The sequence below is a fragment of the Mugil cephalus genome, chromosome 18, assembly GCF_022458985.1.
Source record: "Mugil cephalus isolate CIBA_MC_2020 chromosome 18, CIBA_Mcephalus_1.1, whole genome shotgun sequence".
In the NCBI taxonomy this organism is placed as follows: Eukaryota; Metazoa; Chordata; class Actinopteri; order Mugiliformes; family Mugilidae; genus Mugil; species Mugil cephalus.
The window spans coordinates 9278196-9295980 of NC_061787.1; the positions used below are offsets into that span (position 1 = coordinate 9278196).

At 41.7% G+C, this 17785-nt stretch overlaps 3 protein-coding genes across 6 annotated transcripts; 2 read left to right on the forward strand and 1 right to left on the reverse strand.

Annotated features, from left to right (window-relative positions):
* Positions 1-287: 287 nt before the first annotated feature.
* On the forward strand, positions 288-7414 carry LOC124995420 (clusterin-like protein 1). 3 transcript variants are annotated; one of them, XM_047567761.1, is made up of 9 exons: positions 288-565; positions 1164-1319; positions 2657-3834; positions 3917-4065; positions 4471-4641; positions 4734-5391; positions 6514-6728; positions 6868-7045; positions 7205-7414. In XM_047567761.1, exons 3-9 carry the CDS (start codon positions 3744-3746, stop codon positions 7222-7224), a joined length of 1482 nt encoding a protein of 493 aa, XP_047423717.1. In that variant the 5' UTR covers positions 288-565; positions 1164-1319; positions 2657-3743; the 3' UTR covers positions 7225-7414. The 3 variants fall into 3 exon arrangements, with proteins under 3 accessions (XP_047423717.1, XP_047423719.1, XP_047423718.1); XM_047567763.1 differs by lacking the exons at positions 288-565; positions 1164-1319 and having other exon boundaries at positions 2508-3834; positions 4734-5178; positions 5266-5391; XM_047567762.1 differs by lacking the exons at positions 288-565; positions 1164-1319 and having other exon boundaries at positions 2508-3106; positions 3731-3834.
* Positions 7415-8989: 1575 nt separating this feature from the next.
* Positions 8990-12521, forward strand: tyms (thymidylate synthetase). 2 transcript variants are annotated; one of them, XM_047567766.1, is made up of 8 exons: positions 8990-9099; positions 10259-10380; positions 10670-10743; positions 10837-11011; positions 11493-11594; positions 11702-11877; positions 11963-12034; positions 12118-12521. In XM_047567766.1, exons 1-8 carry the CDS (start codon positions 9020-9022, stop codon positions 12253-12255), a joined length of 939 nt encoding a protein of 312 aa, XP_047423722.1. In that variant the 5' UTR covers positions 8990-9019; the 3' UTR covers positions 12256-12521. The 2 variants fall into 2 exon arrangements, with proteins under 2 accessions (XP_047423722.1, XP_047423721.1); XM_047567765.1 differs by lacking the exon at positions 8990-9099 and having other exon boundaries at positions 9118-10380.
* A 126-nt stretch (positions 12522-12647) lies between these two features.
* On the reverse strand, positions 12648-17150 carry enosf1 (enolase superfamily member 1). The gene is made up of 15 exons (XM_047567764.1): positions 16986-17150; positions 16782-16884; positions 15650-15765; positions 15117-15203; positions 14998-15024; positions 14825-14897; positions 14694-14732; positions 14467-14549; positions 14264-14386; positions 14057-14191; positions 13590-13631; positions 13378-13507; positions 13066-13165; positions 12903-12984; positions 12648-12831 (listed from the first exon to the last, which is right to left on the reverse strand). Exons 1-15 carry the CDS (start codon positions 17064-17066, stop codon positions 12739-12741), a joined length of 1314 nt encoding a protein of 437 aa, XP_047423720.1. The 5' UTR covers positions 17067-17150; the 3' UTR covers positions 12648-12738.
* Positions 17151-17785: the final 635 nt, after the last annotated feature.

The following is a 17785-nucleotide window of genomic DNA, read 5'->3' on the forward strand; positions in this document are numbered from 1 at the left end:
CACATGCAGTTTCAATATGGGAAGTCGTGAAATAAACAGTGAAATGCACATGCTTGTTAATATACCATCACATATAGGTCATTTAGTGAGTTTTTCGACAACATAAAAGTCATTTTTTAAATTATTATTGTTTCATGTAAATCACCTATTTATGAATTATAAAGAATAAATAAAATAAAGTTGCAGTCAGATTTTCTAAATGAAAAGACGCTATACTTGGACTTTTACTAATTTGTCAACTTTTATTTTGATAGCTAACGTGTCCTATTTCCGGTGTCGTCTCAACCTTCTCCCAAACTTTCCTGGATAACTTGACACCGCGACTTAATTCGCCGTGGCCACATCTGTGCTGCACAGCTTTTCGGAGTGACTGTCCCGTCGCCTCCTGCTGCGTCTCCTCCTGTGGGGATAGAGGAGGAGGTGCGGGACCCTTTCAACGCTGCAGACCCCGGGACGTCGTCCAGCGCTGCAGTAATCCAGCCGGAGATCAGATTAAGTTACTGGGGGTTGATGGCAATCGCGTCCCAGGGTGAAAGTCTGGTACCCATTACAGATAATTTCAAAGGTTTGTGAAGGTGGAGGGGAGCCAGCGGAAACGGCGACATTTCTCTACAGTGCCTTTTTTTAATATACATATTTACATCTCATGTTCTTCAAGGGTGAAAAATCACTTTCATATTCATATTATACTCCTTTAGTCTTCATGTGCTACTCTGTGTGCGGTTAATTATAAATTTTGGGGAGTATTTTATTATCACAAGAATCCCTCCTTCCTGTAATACACTTAAAATAACACATCTGTATTTAAAAAAATAAAATAAATAAAATTATGCAATTTGGATTAAAAACATGTTAAGATTTGATTTGAGGGATAAATTATTGATTTGTACTTCAAAGACAGTAAGAAAATAAAAGTTCCTAAGAAAGCAAACTTATATAACGTTAAATACAACTTGAAAAGTTGATAATTTTATTTGCTTTGATGAACAGCACTGATAATTTTTATCCAAGTCACTGATAGCATCTCTGCATTTGTTTATTTTGGCTCCGACTACAATTCATTTTGCTCAAAATTGTTCCAGTGACAGCTAATATTGGCCGCGGTCGACCAAAATTGGACTGTAAATTTGACCGGCGGCCATATTTTCCTTTAACTCTTCCAGGTGCTGTGATAATTCCAACACTTCCTGTGTCCGTAATCTCTCCGGCCTGCAGATGCAGATCACTGATCAAAGCCAGAAATGCAGCTGCGTCCTCCGGGCCTAATGAGGAAGATCAAAGAAATGAAACAGGGCCACTCTCATATCTCCAGAGTGCGGGTTAGTGTCACTGGGTTGCATGCGGCGGCCTCAGCGCTAATCTTTCTACGCTGGCCCTGTTCAATCCACCTGATTTACAGGAACAGATACAGATAACGCTGCGTGCCTCAGCTCTGAAATCCTCCGAGCTTAAAAAGAAGGCGACGCAGGCCTCAAACTCTGATCTGTTTTTCTTCTTTCTTTGGATAACACAGCCTTCAAACCCGGCCTCAGCACTAATAGCTCCAGTTTGACCCAGTCTGCCACATATTAGATTCCAGAGCAGCCCGAGACGATAAAGCGACTAATTACTTGTTTTCCTAAAGGCTTCAAAACTGTTATTTTACTGTCGACTATAATTGGAGCAGCAGGCTGGTATTAGGCCTCAGATAGAGATCGTGGCGTACTGATAAAAAGCAGCTGAGGGTCAGGTATCTTACAGGCAGGCTCCTGCTGGTGCTCATTCAGGGGTTGGGACCTCATTTGCTGGGTCAAGGCTTTCAGCAGTGGGCTCAGATTAACAGAAGGCTTATGCAGCGCACAGGAATTCCACATTTACCACACCGCTGCCATGTTTAGATGTCGTGATAAGAACAATCGCAACTCGGATCATACAGATGCAGTATGAGGTATGAGGCCAGAAGGTTGGACTTTTTTCTTCCTCCATACTTTTTTAAGTTACCTTAGCTAGGAACATGCAACATGTGTTTGTTTAAAGCAGCAACAGTGGATGTTTTAAACTCTAAGCGGCAGCAGAGACAGTCTCTAGTTCATCTAACATCCCCTTATGAAGTTAAAATAGTGGATGTAAAACTCCTGATAAGTGCAATAAGACTGAACCAAAACCGCACAAGAACCAAAACAAATAGCTGAAAGATGCTAAAGTTCTCTGCAAAAAGAAAGACATTCAGAGTTGTGTGATCAGTAAAACTCAAATGGAGGGATATCATTTTGAAAAGTGTCAAGGAGCACATTCCAGATGTTCCAGATGCTCAGGGTGACCCAGCTTCACTGTGAACGTCTGAAATAAACACTGAAATCAACCTTCTGTATTTTCAGGTTATACACAAAAGCCTACACCTGAAGAGGATATTTTTACCCTCACAAGTTATTACATGATTCACATTTGTTAAAACAATTTACTGATATTAGTGCATTTTACACTAGGGATAAACCTTTCATAGAACATGCAGTCGTGCTTTAGTTGTTTCAAAGCATTTTATTTTTTTTTAACCCTTAGATAATTCGGTGCAGACGCTACAAGTTACAGCGCATTATTAGACATATTAACATATTCAGATTTGAAATTGCACATGCAACATGCATGTTTTATAATCTATTGCCTTTTCTCCTCACAGTTGTGTTTTTGCACATCCTGCACATGTTCAGTCATCCTGTTCCTCCTGTTGCGGCCTGCAATGCAACGAGTTCAGCCCGTGACTGAGACCATGCCAGGTCCCTGCAGGAGGCCCGGGCTTACTGTCAGGCTGATGGGGATTAAAGCATAAAGTTTTACCTGAGGAGGGCTCTGGACTATGTAAGAGACAATTAAGTGAGCGAGAGAGACCTAAACAACGGAGCATGTTATGTTTATGTTACCAAAGCCAGTCTTAAGCGGATCTGCGGGTACGCTGCGCGCATAAGGCTTAATAACCAATAATGCAAACACAGTAATAGGATCTGTGCTGCTGAGTAGATCCATAAAAATAGAACAGCCCTTGGAGGAAGCAGATTCTCTCGGCCTCATCCCTCCAACAGAACAACCTGCTGCTTTTGTTCTGGAGTTGGATGTTTTCATAGTTTGCAAGGTAAATGCTGTTTTTTTTTGTTTTGTTTTGTTTTGTTTTGCATAGACTCTCAGTTACGCACCACACGGTGTGCAACAACAGGCCTGTATGAGAATTTTTCATACGTAGATTTATTAAAATATAAGCCAACCTGAAGATGTAACATTGTGTGTGCTCACTGAAAGTTACTGAAAATATTAGCACTCTTATTACCCTGCAGTGTTGCACATTTACTTTAAATTTAATTTTAGTTTATGCTGACTCTGATTCAAGTAACTTTTCTATTTTTATACGACAATTAGATGATTTATTGTGTGCAGCTGCAGCAGAATGTCTATAACCCACCAGTACAAAAGGAAAGCCCAACTAATTTACCAGAAAGTTATGAAAAAGTAGTAATTTGGCATTTTGTAATTTTGTTACTTCAGTTTAGTGGCTTGACATTGTTGTGATCATACATGCTAATTTATTAACATATTTTCTCTAGTGGCATTATTAGTTTCATTTAAAGCTTTTTTACCGTGTATAGTTCTAAATTAAACTGCTTGAGAAACAGCACCACCTTGTGGCAGGTTCCAGCTTCTGTCTTTTCTACCATAAACAGAACTCCTGTTTCACTTCATGTACATTTTGCACCTTTTCCAGGACTGAAGACATCATGAGGACACTTCTGGTTCTGATTCTCTGCGTCACTGCCGCCGTACTCCGTGCCTCTGACTCTCCTCTTCTGAGCGAGGAAACCCTGAAAAGTAAGGACTTCACTGACGGACGAGGACACATTCGAAATAACGGCCGGAGAAAGTGAGGACGGTGTTTTAATTCTGTGTGCAGGGCTGTCTGCAGCCGGAGGGCAGTACATCGACGGGGAAATAAAGCGAACTTTGCTCGGAGTGAAGCAGGTGAAGGAAAGGATGGGGAAACGAGAGGAGAAGCACAGACACCTGATGGACGCCCTGAGACACAGCAGTGACAAGAAGAAGGTGAGAATTGTGTACTTCTGTGAGTGCAGTCGCCTGCATTACTCACATTAAGAGTGTTTATTTAAGCAAAGCAGCTTCTTTCCCAGAATCAGTATTGTAATTGAACTGTTCCGTGCAAGTCTCTGCGCTTTATTCTGAAAGCCGCTGCATATTTTCTCCCTCATAAAGCCCCAAAGAGAAACCTCAAAGCAGACAGTGAATAATGAATGTGGGAGTAGGGCTGGTTAAGCGAGATGGGGGTGTAGTTTTACTACAGTCAAGATAAATGAACTGTCTGTAGATTCATATATTTTCTTAGTCATCTCAGAATAAAAAAGGAGGACTCTGTGCCAGAGGCCCAAATCTCATGTTATCCTCTCTGGCTTATTAAGAGGCAAAGTATCTTCTGTTCTGCGGTTCCTTCAGGGGGCCATGCAGCTGGCCAAGGAGACGGAGCAGAAACTCGAGGAAGCTGAACAGCAATGTCTAGATTTAACCAAATCTGCCTTCGGGGAGTGTCGGCCCTGTCTGGAAGACTCTTGTAAGGCCTTCTACACCTCCACATGTCGCCGTGGCTTCACCTCTTTCTCATTCAAGGTCCGACTTCAGCACATTCCCCCAAATACGTCAATATAAAACAATTAAGACATGTAAACGTACTTCTACAAATCTCTATCTCTCCGTTTAAGGTGGAGGAGTTTTTTAGGAAAATGGCCGCCCAGTTGGAGGCGAAGGAGCAGGTTTACAGTCAAAACCAGGAGAATTCAGGGGGAGACTCCTCAGCTGAGAAGCAGCTCCCAGAGGACAAAGCCAATCTGGACCTGCTGCAGGCGGAAGCGTCGTTCAGCCAGCTGCAGGCGAACATCAGCCTCTTGTTCAACCACAGCGTCGCTCTGGCTAAGAAGATGCAGCAGGTGTTCGGTCACTCGTTCCTGTCAGCCTTCACCGCGGAAGCCCAGCCTAACCCCGAGTCCGCCGCGCACGCTGGCTTCTTCAGGACGGTGGGCCTGGATCACGTCCTGGATTCGGTGTACGACTTTGGGAGGAACGTGCTGCAAGAACTCAGCTCCACGGTGGCCGACGCGTTCGAGGAAATACAGGAAGGAGAAGAGTATTTGCAACAATCGAGCAGAGGTATCGGGTGCACTGTTCTACAAAATGCTCTAAAACGTTTGCTCACCGTGTGCGCGCCTTCATGTTATTTTGTGTTCATCTACAAAGATTCGGGATCGCTGTTCGGAGGGCAGGCTCCAGGTGGATATCTGTGCAGACAGCTCCGCAGACAAGTGTCAGAGTGCTGGCAGCTTCAAGACCTGTGTGAGACGTGCAAAGATTATCTGTTACAAGGTGAACCTCTGGTATATTTAGAATAGATGCACACAACTTCGGTCTCCTTACAGTAAAAACCGCTCTGGTCTGACTTCCTTCACTTTAATCTTTGTCACTAATATGTGATTTCCATAATATTTTTAACTATTAAAGAAAATAGAAAAGTAAAAATGTCTTAAAGTTTCCCAAACCCTAAATTTGACATTTCCAGAACTCAAAGATGGTAGATCATCACATTAATACTAAATGACACTGGTACAGAATGGTCTGTATTGATGCATTAATGCCATTATGAGTTGTACCGCAGAGAAGACTGAGGTTTTCTAACGTTGATTAAAATGCTGCACATCTGGATTTTAAGATCCTCTTAATGGTTTTTAAAGCTCTTAATGGTCTTGGTCCTAATTATTCATCTGATTTGCGTTTAACATATGAGCCCAACAGAACTCTCAGGTCTTCAGGCAGCAGCCTTTTAATTACTCCACATGTTTTAACCCAAACATACGGCGAGGCCTCCTTTTACCATCATGTTCCCTGCTTGTGGAACAGACTGCATTTTTAAAAGCAAACTAAAGACCTACCTTTTTAGTATTGTTTTCAGTTGAATTTTATTTACCTTTTAGTCTGGTTATTTATTGAATTGAATTTATTTTATAATTCATATTTTTTAGTCTCACGTTTAACTTTTTTTTTTTTACCTTTTTGGTTTGGTTATTAATTGATTTTTATTTATTTATTTTATTTTATTAATTTATTTAATATTTTAACTTTTTAGTATATTAGACTTATAACTTATTTAAATTATTTGACCTTTTTAGCATGTCTTTCAATTTAATTTATTTTATCCTTTAGATAATTACTAAATTATAGTTATAATTTATACAGTTATTTTTAAGTCTCTAGTGTTTCCTCAGCTTCAAAGTGGTGAGGGCGGGAAAGTGTTTCCTCACTGTTTTAAATCCTCAGTGTTTTTAAATTTTCGTGTGTGTGTGTATTTACATACTTTGTGTGGTCTCTTGGGTCTGTTGTTTTTTTGTTGTTGTTTTTATGCAAAGCACTTTAGGCTTCATCTTTTCTATGAAAAGTGCTCTATAAATAAAGTTTGATTGACTGGATTAATACCAGCTTCTCTACACACAGAGTGCCCCAGCGTGCAGCAGCTGCACACCGAGATGGAGGAGATGCACTTGCTGCTGAACGCGTCCTGCCAACAGTACGACGACAGACTACAGCTGGTCCAGAGACACACGGCGGACACTCAGAGTTGGCTCAGCAACATGGACGACAAATACGGCTGGGTCAGCCGGCTGTCCAACAGCACGGTGGGAACGGACAACATCTTCAGCGTGATCACGGTTTGTCAGACTCTATGTTCGGGATCTAATCTGGGAGGCTGAGCACCACTTTAATTATTGTTGTTCATCAAATTCAAGAATTATCTACAACTATTCTGTGTTGCAACGGCCTCATGTGTTTCTTTTTCAAATCTTTCAGGTGGACACGCAGCATATGAAGAATAACGAAGCTAAAGCTGACAGCAGTGTAGTTGTCTCCATCCTGGACTCAGCCCCTATGACCGTATCGGTCCCAGCAGATCTGGAGGTGGATGACCCTGCTTTCATCGAACACGTCGCTCAGGAGGCTCTGACGCAACATAAACAGCAGATAAGAGGTATCCATCCAACCAGCCAACCAGTGTGGTGCTTCACATTATTGCCACCAGATTAAATCTGAAATCAGTTTATGGTGTAATATTGGCATTGCATTTAAAAGACTGGATGGTACAGGGCGATGAAGTTAATATGAACTGAAGTGTTTCTTTTCTACACAGGAATGGAACAACGTGACTAAACCCCGAACAGCTTCTTCAGACGCTGAGTAAAATTCAGTGAAGTTTTCTCACACACTGAAGACGACCTTTATAAAACTTGAAAATGCACCACACCTCTAATCCGTCACACGCACAGCTTGCATTCCTCTTGTTCATGTACAGTGTGTTGATTCTTAGTCTGTTACACGTTTACGCAATTAAACTGTTCACAATGCTTAACCCCGTGTGTCCTTGTGTGTTTTTGTCACAAGCGAGATAGAATTTTAAATTATTTATGAAATACTCATCATTAATTTTTTCTTTTCCATAGTAACACTTACATTGATCAACCTTAACATTACGAATACCTGTCCAATACTGTATCCTTTTTCCCACCAAAACAGTCAGGACCCATTGAGGACTAGTCTCCACTAAACCTCAAGACGTTAGCAGTGGATCCTTTAAATCCTACAAGTGGCGAGGTGAGAACTGCATGAATTGGACTAATGTCCCACTCAAGCTGGATTGGGTTGAGATCTAGATAATTTTGAGGTCAAGACAACATCTTGACACTGGATGTTTGAAGTGTCCATTGTTAAGGCAACTGATCAAACATAGTTTGATAAATATAAAGCTGCTTGTACTCGTAATGTGCAGTTTATGGCACATACAAAGAATTAGGAAGTATTTGTCTCATTGGCTTAATAAAGACATAACTTATAGGTATAATCTTTATCTTGTCCGGTATAATAGGGATGGGAGGAGAGAACTAAAGAAGTGGAGGAGCAGGACGGAGAAATGGAAGAGAAAAACAAAGAGCCGGAGAAGAGGAACGACAAAATCCTGCAGGTGGAAAATGAGCAGGTGGAGGAGATTAGTAAAGAGTTCCAAGAGAAAACTCAAGCACTGAAGGGGAAAAATGAAGATTTGGGGCAAAAGAAGAAAGAACTGGAGGAGAGGAATCAGGAAACGGAGGAGGAAAAAGACCTGAAGCAGAGGAGTAATGAAATTCAGTAGAACAACAAAGAACTGAATGAGAATGAGAAAGAAATAATGGAGGAATGAAAGAGAAATACAAAGAATTGAAGGAGAGGATTGGAGTAATGGAAGAGGAAAAGAAAGAAATAGAGAGGAGAAATGCTACTCTGGAAGAGAGGAACAAAGACCTGGAGGTACAGAGAGAGATGGAGACAGAAACTGACTCCACAAAGTCGAAAAAGAAATACACGAAGAAGGGTTTCTGGAGCCGGCTGCGCAGAAAGTTCTGCAAAGTGAGGGTGGAAGAGGAGGCTAATGTCGTTCAGGTCGGACATCAGCAGCTCCCTCTACCTGCACCGTTTTTCTAACCACCTTCTTTCTATTGTCCTCAATTCTCCATCCTGCATCCTCCCTCCAGGACCCTTCCACTCTTTTACCCGGTTTCTTTACACCGGTTTCCTCTCACGACCCCAAAACACAACCCTTAGGTTAACTGGACACTCTTAACTCTTAAAACACACACACACACACAACGACCACAGCCATCGACAAGTGAGGACTTGCCCTTCTTTTCACCTCCGTCAAACTGTCAAGGCAGGCAGGATGTTGCTTACTTTTCAAAATAAAAAACGGTAGACAATTCATACACACAGTATGAAAATTAATGATAAAAAAAACTCCTTTATAATAATGAATCGTGGTTAAGAGGTCTATTAATGGGGTTCGGAATAATAATAAGAAGAAAGTAAAGCTGTTTTCAGGATTTTGCGCGCTTATTTAAAATGAAGAACTTTTGTTTTGAAGGCAGTGTTTCCGCTGTAGTGATGTTATTGTTTATATCCTAAACTACAAACTAAAATGACAGCCGTGTGTGCGGCTTGCGGACGTTTCCGTGATAGAAACACCGAAACCAAGCAACAGGGAACACTATTTTACGAGTGAGAAGATGTTTTATACTATTTAACAGTTATGAAGTGTTGAATTTGATGTATCTCAAAAGCTAACATAAATTTAACTACCGTATCTTATTACTAGCTTAAGTAAGGATAATGAAACAAAAGATGTTTTTGTTAGTAGGACATCATGTAACGTCGAGTTGGATGAAAACTTAGCCACGAGTGCTATATGTATAGCTTCAACACAAAAAGGAGGTGACGGGATTTCCACATAAAGCTTTATTCACTCGGTTATAAATAAAGACAGGTTTCACGGCATGTATCACACTCAGAACCTTTTTGGCGTGACGCAAATAAGTGACAGCTGCTGTACCAAGCAGTACAAATAAAAGGTGCGCCAGCCTGCGGCGTAAACCGGTAATGCTCATGTTATACTCCGGCTGTTGCACAGTAAAATGATGAGTGACATTGAGAAATTAGCCACTAGGCTATATGTAATTGTACTAAGTAGGCCATGTTGTTCCTAAATCATCTGTCAGTGTCATGTAACACCAGTATTAACTGCTAAGTTATGTGTCTGAATGGTAGCTACCTGAGCAGAACTAACTGTTGTTCAGAAGGAGTTATTTTGTCCTTCAATGTAAAGTGCGTTATGAATAAAAACTTGTATTATTATTATATTCTTATTTCACACATACTCTTCCTTTAACTGTATCTTGTTTTATTTTATATTTTTATAAATTGTATTATATTGTGCGTTGACGCCTCGTTTCAATGGACTATCTGTGTGTATGTATCTATGGTTCAAACCTGCAGGTTGTTACAAAGCGATTTAAAGACCCGCATGCAAAATGATAAAACACACGCTGATTAATGTATTAAAACATCCTCGTCTGTTTATCAGCATGCACGCTGCAAGGACTCGTAACACAGCGAAAACGCAATACATATCCTCACAAATACGGCTTCTAAAGGGTCTTGTTTATGTATTTTCGCGGCATGAGCTCTTTCGGCCACCGTTACTCCGCCTCCCTGTTAAACGCGCCAAATTGCAGTTTGCTTTCGCGCCGAGGTCCGAACTGTACTGCACAAAAATGCCCGCAACTTCGGAATTCTGCATTGGGGAGTTGAAACAAGAGGTACCTAAGGAGAGCCAGGAAAAGACAGACGAGAAGGCGGTAAAGAATTTTGGTATTTTCAGCGATGAGCGCGGCTACCTGGATCAGATTGAGTACATCATGCTGCAAGGGCGCAAAAAGGGAGACCGAACCGGGACAGGAGTCATCTCAGTGTTTGGCGCTCAGGCCAGATACAGTCTGCGAGGTACACTTTATTCTTTGTTGACTGTCACACACTTGTGAAGGAGGATATTTTCCCCTGTAAAACGATTTACTGGAAATTAAACTAACAGTTTATTTTTTATATAATTTTAAACCATGACACTGGTATGGTACTCGATTTCTAAGCTGTGCAATTTTCACATTAACACCTTAATTGGAAGTTAAATGTGTTTTAAATGTACTAAATTTGCAGTAACATCTTGTGCAAAGGGAGCTGATGTACCTTGCTGGAATTTACAGAAATGTCAAATAAACTTTGCGTGTATCCGTAGACCAGTTTCCCTTGCTGACGACCAAGAGAGTGTTTTGGAGAGGGATCCTTGAAGAGCTGCTGTGGTTCATCAAAGTGAGAATAGTTTTTAAACTTGTCATTGTGCACCACTGACGTTCAAACGAAGAATTAAGCTCTGACATTTTATTTTTTCCTGGTGCGCCCCAGGGATCAACAAATGCCAAGGAGCTGTCAGAGAAAGGCGTTAAGATTTGGGACGCCAACGGGTCTCGGAACTTTCTGGACAACCTCGGCTTTACGGAGAGAGAGGAGGGTGACCTGGGGCCCGTGTATGGATTCCAGTGGAGGCACTATGGTGCAGAGTACAAAGACATGCATGCAGGTACGATGGCGCAGTTTTACACCACCCTCTGCAGTGGGTGTAAAACTGCTTTGCTTCACAGACGGTCTTATGTGATAGACTAGAGCCGTCAGTGGAATAAGCTGTTTAATGGCATGGTTATGTATAGCGAACATCCAATCAATCGCTCACTGTTGCAGTACTTCCTAAAATAAGGTTCAGATGGAGGAACAAAACGCAGAACATAAAATGTTGGTGACTTTAAAAGTACCGTGGATTAACTTTGACAGAACTTATAAGTACATGGAAATGTCTTAATTTGCATGAACCTAATTTTCTGTAGTCGTCAAGTTCTATTTAAAGGGACAATATATAATGTAAATAGTTTTGTTTGTGGTACACAAAGCAGTGAAAAGTGAACCGTCTGCATGACTTCAGAAATGAATTTTCTTGTTTGCCTGTTGGCCCATTTGGAAAAGCTGCTCACAACTTAAATCGCCATTTTCATCCCTTGTCCGGACAGATTACACGGGACAAGGTGTTGACCAGCTGGAGAAAGTCATCGACACCATCAAGAACAATCCGGAGGACAGACGAATCATCATGTGTGCGTGGAACCCCAAAGGTGAGTAAGGCAGGACGCAAACAGGGCTTCTACCTAAACCACAATAACCGGTTCAACGCCTACATAGTGAAAGATTATCAAACCTGTATCACTCTTTGTTCTTCCAGATCTGCCTCTCATGGCTCTGCCTCCCTGCCACGCTCTCTGTCAGTTCTACGTGTGCGATGGGGAGCTGTCCTGTCAGCTGTACCAGCGCTCAGGTGACATGGGCCTGGGAGTGCCTTTCAACATCGCCAGCTATGCACTGCTCACCTACATGATCGCACACATTACAGGACTCAAGGTAGGAGCACTCTCATCGAACTCTTCCCTATTTTGTCAAGCAGTGTCCTCCCTCTCACTGCCTTTATGTTTTTTGTTTTTTCCAGCCTGGCGACTTCGTTCACACTCTGGGAGACGCTCACATCTACATCAATCATATTGAACCTCTCAAAGTGCAGGTGAGTAACTTGAAAATCTTTTTTAAATATCTTGATGTTCTTTGTGATTTCAAACTTACATCCTCACTCTTCTAAATGTGCAGCTTCAGCGGGAGATTCGACCCTTCCCTAAACTGAAGATCCTGAGAAAAGTGGAGAAAATTGACGATTTTCGTGCGGAGGACTTTGAGATCTGCGACTACAATCCACATCCCAGCATCAAGATGCAGATGGCTGTGTGAAGCCAGCCACAGAGGAATGCAGTGTGTTCTTTAACACTCTTTAGTACCGTTCTTTAACACTCTTCTTTAAGTATGTCTCCTTTATATATATATATATTTCAAATCCAATCTTTATGTACATCACCTCCATAGGTAAAAAGAGATTTCTGTTGTTGTTCTGTAAGCAACACTTTCTTGAGAATTACTTTACTGTATGGATACTTTTATTTTCTGTGTTTTCTAACTTATCTAATTTTGTTAGTAAAGATGTTGAGTTTTAAGTGAAATTAATTGAGAGTGGTGAAGAAATACTACAGACGCAGCAGAAACTTGGTCACATATATCCATTCGTGAGCAAATTTAGAAATGAAACCAGGTTTACACGTAAACAAATTCAGTGTCATCATGCATGATGAAATCACAGCTTGGTTTAGTTTTATTATATAAAAACGTTTCACAGATCTTGCCCACTAATTATAAATTTAGCAGTGAAAAATGCAGTCCTTATTTCTTCACGTGGCACTTCCATACTTCTCCTTCAGGATACTGGTGTTTCTTCACAGACGACTCCAGCATCTCACAAGAATAACCTGCATCCTAAAGACAAAAACAACAGTATATTCATGCTCCAATCTTTTTTTTTTTCTAGAGTGATGCTGGTTTCTTACCTTCGGAGGCATGTAGTGGGCGTCTTTAATTACCACCGGGCAAGTGAAGTGCTCATGGAGGTGGTCGACATATTCACACATTCTGTGGAGAATAAATTAAAGTCAGCGTAATGATATAATCGGTAAAGAGCTCAAACGGAAAACTAAAATAAACTGCTGTGACCGGTTGCTGAGATCCGCAGACACACAGATGTAGTCGAACAAAATGAGATGCTGGACGAGCTCGCACAGGCCGACTCCTCCGGCATGAGGACACACGGGTACTGAGGACAAAGAAACGCATGTACAATCAAACTGGTCTTATTTTTTTTTTTTAGATTTTGCACAATATTACACTGTAGAGAACATAAAATGAACATATACGGCAAAATAACTACAGAAAACTGATTAAATGGCACCAGATTAAGAGGTAAAGAAATAAAAGATACCAGTGTGAACAAAGGTTATCAGATTTTACCACATCTTTAGCTTTCACCTTGGAACTTGTGGGCCATCAGCAGCACGGCCAGGTTCTCGTTGACGCTGCCCAGCCGACAACTGTCTATCTGGACGAACTGCAGCGCGGACGCCTGCAGGAACTGCTTAAACATCACCCTGTTGTGACACTGGAGAGGAAACTCGACTGAGCCCCGACTTAAAACTCGATCCGCCAATGAAATGTGCACAGGAATGAAGCTGGGATCTGACCTGCTCCCCTGTTGCCACTCCAATCCCAAGAGGAGCCAAAGCCTGCAGCAGTAAAGTCGAGACATCAGCCAAGAGTGAATCACTGAATGAATCTTGATCAAGAGTCACATGGGATTTTATATATATATATATATAAATAACTATGTACCGAGGCAAAGCAACAATAAATGTCTGCAAAACAACTTCTGTGGGATGCAAAAAATGAAAACAAAGAGGAAAAAAATATTGCACAAAACCAATAAAACAATGTGAGAGCTTGGAAAAATACAAAACCACCACAAAAAAAAAGAGACAAATCATCCACAAAAACAGGACAAAACAACTTTAAAGAGGCATAAAACAACCACACAGAAAGATATGCATACAAAGAGACACGAAATAATGAAACAGTCTGTTCTCTTTCAGTCTCTTTCTTCTCACCACATTCCTCCGTACCCAGGCTGCTCAACAACTGAATCGCTGTTCACCTTAGAAATGGCAGCGTGACCCAGGATGTCGTCTGGAGACGTGGGCTCCTCGATCCAAAGAGGTTTGAACTCAGCCAGACTGGACACCCAGCTTATGGCCTCGGCTACGTCCCACCTCTGGTTGGCATCAATCATCTAACACAAAAAAAAAACCTTTAGTGTCACTTCGTTATGTGAATACAGTAGTGGGGCTACAGTGCATCTTACCAATGTGTTACTGGGTCCAATCATTTCCCTAATCAGGCGGCATCTGCGCACGTCATCCTCTAGATCGGCGCCAACCTTCACCTTAAACCTGGTCCAACCGCTTTTAAGTGCATCTGTGCAAAGCTAAAGAAATGGGGCTTTAAAAGAAGAAGAAACTGGCTAACTGGAGATCCATTATATCATGTGTGTTATAGCCCAGAGACCTGTTTGAGCAGCTGGTCCGAGTATCCGAGCCAAGCACAGGAGGTGGTGTAGGCAGGATAACCCTCGCTCAGCATCTGAGTCTCTGGCAGGTGAGAACCGTAAATATTAATTAGCTGGGGTGTTTAAATGAACTAAAGCAGCATTAAATAGGCTAAAAGCGTGAGGTAATTTAATCCTGCAAGATCTCAATCAGCCATGTAATTAATTTCTTCTTCAGTGTGCTCACCTCTCTGCAACTTGCCCTCCCGTGCTTTCACAAGAATGTCTGAACATGGAAGAGAAGCAGAAGGAGGTTTCTAGGATAAACTTTCCTCAAACGCTACTCGACAACCTGCGCACGTCTTAAACCAGCCTCACCCAGAGCTTCCTCCTCGGTGAGCGCGTCCGTTATGTATCTAAAGTCGATGCATGACACGATCTGCTTTGGGTCCTGAATCAACACACACACACACACACACACACACACACACACAAAAGACTGTGAAAGCCTCCTGGACATAAATCGATGTTTGAAATTATCCGTGACTCACCATGTCAACCAGCAGCTTCCACAGCGGCTAGAGCGACAAGGGCGACAACGAGGCCGTGAGTCACGAGGTGTCATGCTTGTTTAAGAAGAAATAGTGCTTAGCTCGTCTGGAGGTCCCACCTTGCCCTCGGCCCTCGCCCACAGGTCCCACACGGCGTTCAGGACTGCAGCCGTGGCCAAGTGGGTCACTCCTTTCTCTGGGCCTAACTGTGTCAGACAAGGAAACGCCCTTAATATAACCTTAGTATATTTAACACAGTATATTTCAGCTTGTTAAAAATGAAACAATCTGGGTCAGACTACGATCCCCATTATATTCATGCCACATGTCTTTATTTGTTTATCCAGATAAGCTATGAATAGGAAAATCTACCTGGATGCAAATGTTCAGCAGTCAGTAAAGAAGGTGAAAGCAAAAATACTCTACTTTTCCACAGATTTTAAGTTACTAAAATAAAAATAATCAGTGGAGTAGCACCTAAAGAAGGGATCACTGTTAATCCAGACAATAAAATGTGTTTGCTAGATCTATTTCAAGAATAAATGTTCAATAAGATATGGTTGATAGAAATACTCAGTGCACATGTACAGTAGACTGTCACTCTGTTTTAAATGCTGTTTATTACGAATCAAAATCCACTGCTTGCTTTTACCCATCTCATCTGTCCATCACTGGTCAGGAGGCGGTAAAACCCGCGGAAGTCGCTCACTATCTCCTGCAGAGATTTCCCCACAACCAGCCCAGCCAGGGCCTCGACGGCACACGCCACTGCAGGGTTATCAACCAACAACAGAAACAGGCTTCAAGAGGGTGAAAGCATCCTGAGGGTCCTTCCAAATAAATATCAGCAATGGATCAAATGCAATACAAATCTATTTAATGACAACACCACACGATGGCGGTGTAGGGTTTTTGGACACTAGTAAACGATTATAGAAATGTTGCCTTCAGGTAGACTCGGGAAATACGATCACGTCTAGCATACACTCGCTTGGCAGTTCATTAGGCGCATTAGTGAAAATAATACATCCTAAATTAACAGTCCTGCACCAGATCTTAGCTTCACAAAGGTTATGGTATTCAGTTTTTGTTTAAAACAAATGGAGGCTGGGGTTTGTCACACTATAAATTAAAATTGTACACATTTCTATTATTTTTAGTCAATAAAGTAAGCTTGATAACAAATTAATTCCTTGCTCTGTTTTAACATAAATTGTATAGCAATATTAAAACAGTAATGAAGGGGGATTTAGTGCAAGACTGTTGTGTTAAAATGTATTTGCTAGTGTACCCATTGAACTGGCAGGAAGACTTGGATAGACTTCAGTTATCCACAGGGGAAATTGCTTGGTCACAGTCGCTTAGTTGCACATAAAAAAAAACTCGTTGTCTTCACGAAGAACCACAAGTAAAAAGATAGATAAAATAAGATATAAAACAAAATATAAAATCAAGTAAAATCTAGTAAAATAAAATATAGTATGCACAGACTTTATATTTGATCTGTGTTACATTTAATGTTCATGTTAAGTGTTTTCGCTTCAGTTGTACAAACTATGAGAGCAATGAATGGTCTCCATCATAAAGAGGTTGTTAATAAAAACAAACGATTACTTTTAATTAGTTACGACCGCCGACGTCTTTTAAATTCTGATTTTATTGGGAGCGCCTGAACGCAGCAGGAGGCTGGCGTTGCTGTGTTGGGTTTGCTCGTGAAACTGCGTTACATGTTGTTTCGGAAGTGCGTGTGCTCTTCAACTGGGAGTGGGTGGGGGGGCTCTTACCGATCTCTGTGCCCTTTCCTAACGTGAACGTAAGGCCGAAGCCCCTCAGTCCACAGTCCGTGTCCAGAACCACGTACGCGGCCGAGTAATCCGGGTCGGTGTGCTGCAGCGTGGGGAGTAACGGGAGAGCAAAGGCCTCGTCTATCGTTTGTTTTCAAGTGCAAATGTTTGCGAGCCAGAGGTGATCCCGCAGAAACTTCTTACCATCGCGTCGGAGCCGTGCTGCTCCAGAGACGTCGGGAATCTCACATCCCTGACTGTCAAGCTAATGATTTTGTGCAACATTTCTGCACCCACATCCAGAGGCGTCTTGTGATTTGAGTTTTCTTCCGAAGTGACCTGCACATGACGATCCCACCCACTTCACCCCGTCATTGGCTTAAACATTACCTACAAATGACACTTAAAGAGACATGGAAAGTCACGTTTTTATTGTACAAATCCCTCCCAAACACACACACACACACACAATTAGCCTCCACGCATTCATGTAGGTTTTTTATCATATAAAATGAGGAGTTTATAATATGCAAAGCCCTTTTAAATAAAAGCTCTGTCGTCAACTTGCGTGATTCCCATGATAATAGAGGAAAAGTCACTGCAGTACAAACAAATTCTTCAGAGGCTTCTTCTGCAGTCACATTGTGGAATAAATTGGTTAGAAAAAATGGTTGTTTTTCGACTTATATGGTGGCTTTGTTCACTTTAAAGTCCCCCCTTCGTGCTGGGCCTTGCAGCAGCTTTGTCTGCACTGAGTCAGTCTGGCTTGGCGAGGGGCCACAAGTCCACAAGTTTCATCGCTGCTTTTCAAACCAGTCACACATTACACAGACTAATGTAAGCATGTGATTACATTGATGATATTATAACCGGGGCAGGGAGGGACACCAAGGATTATACAGTCTTATCAAAATCTAAAGTCTTCTGGATGGCGATGGACAGAGGGGAATGTCTTCAAATGAAGGTATAAAACAATGTCCATGTGATATGAATACATTTATATG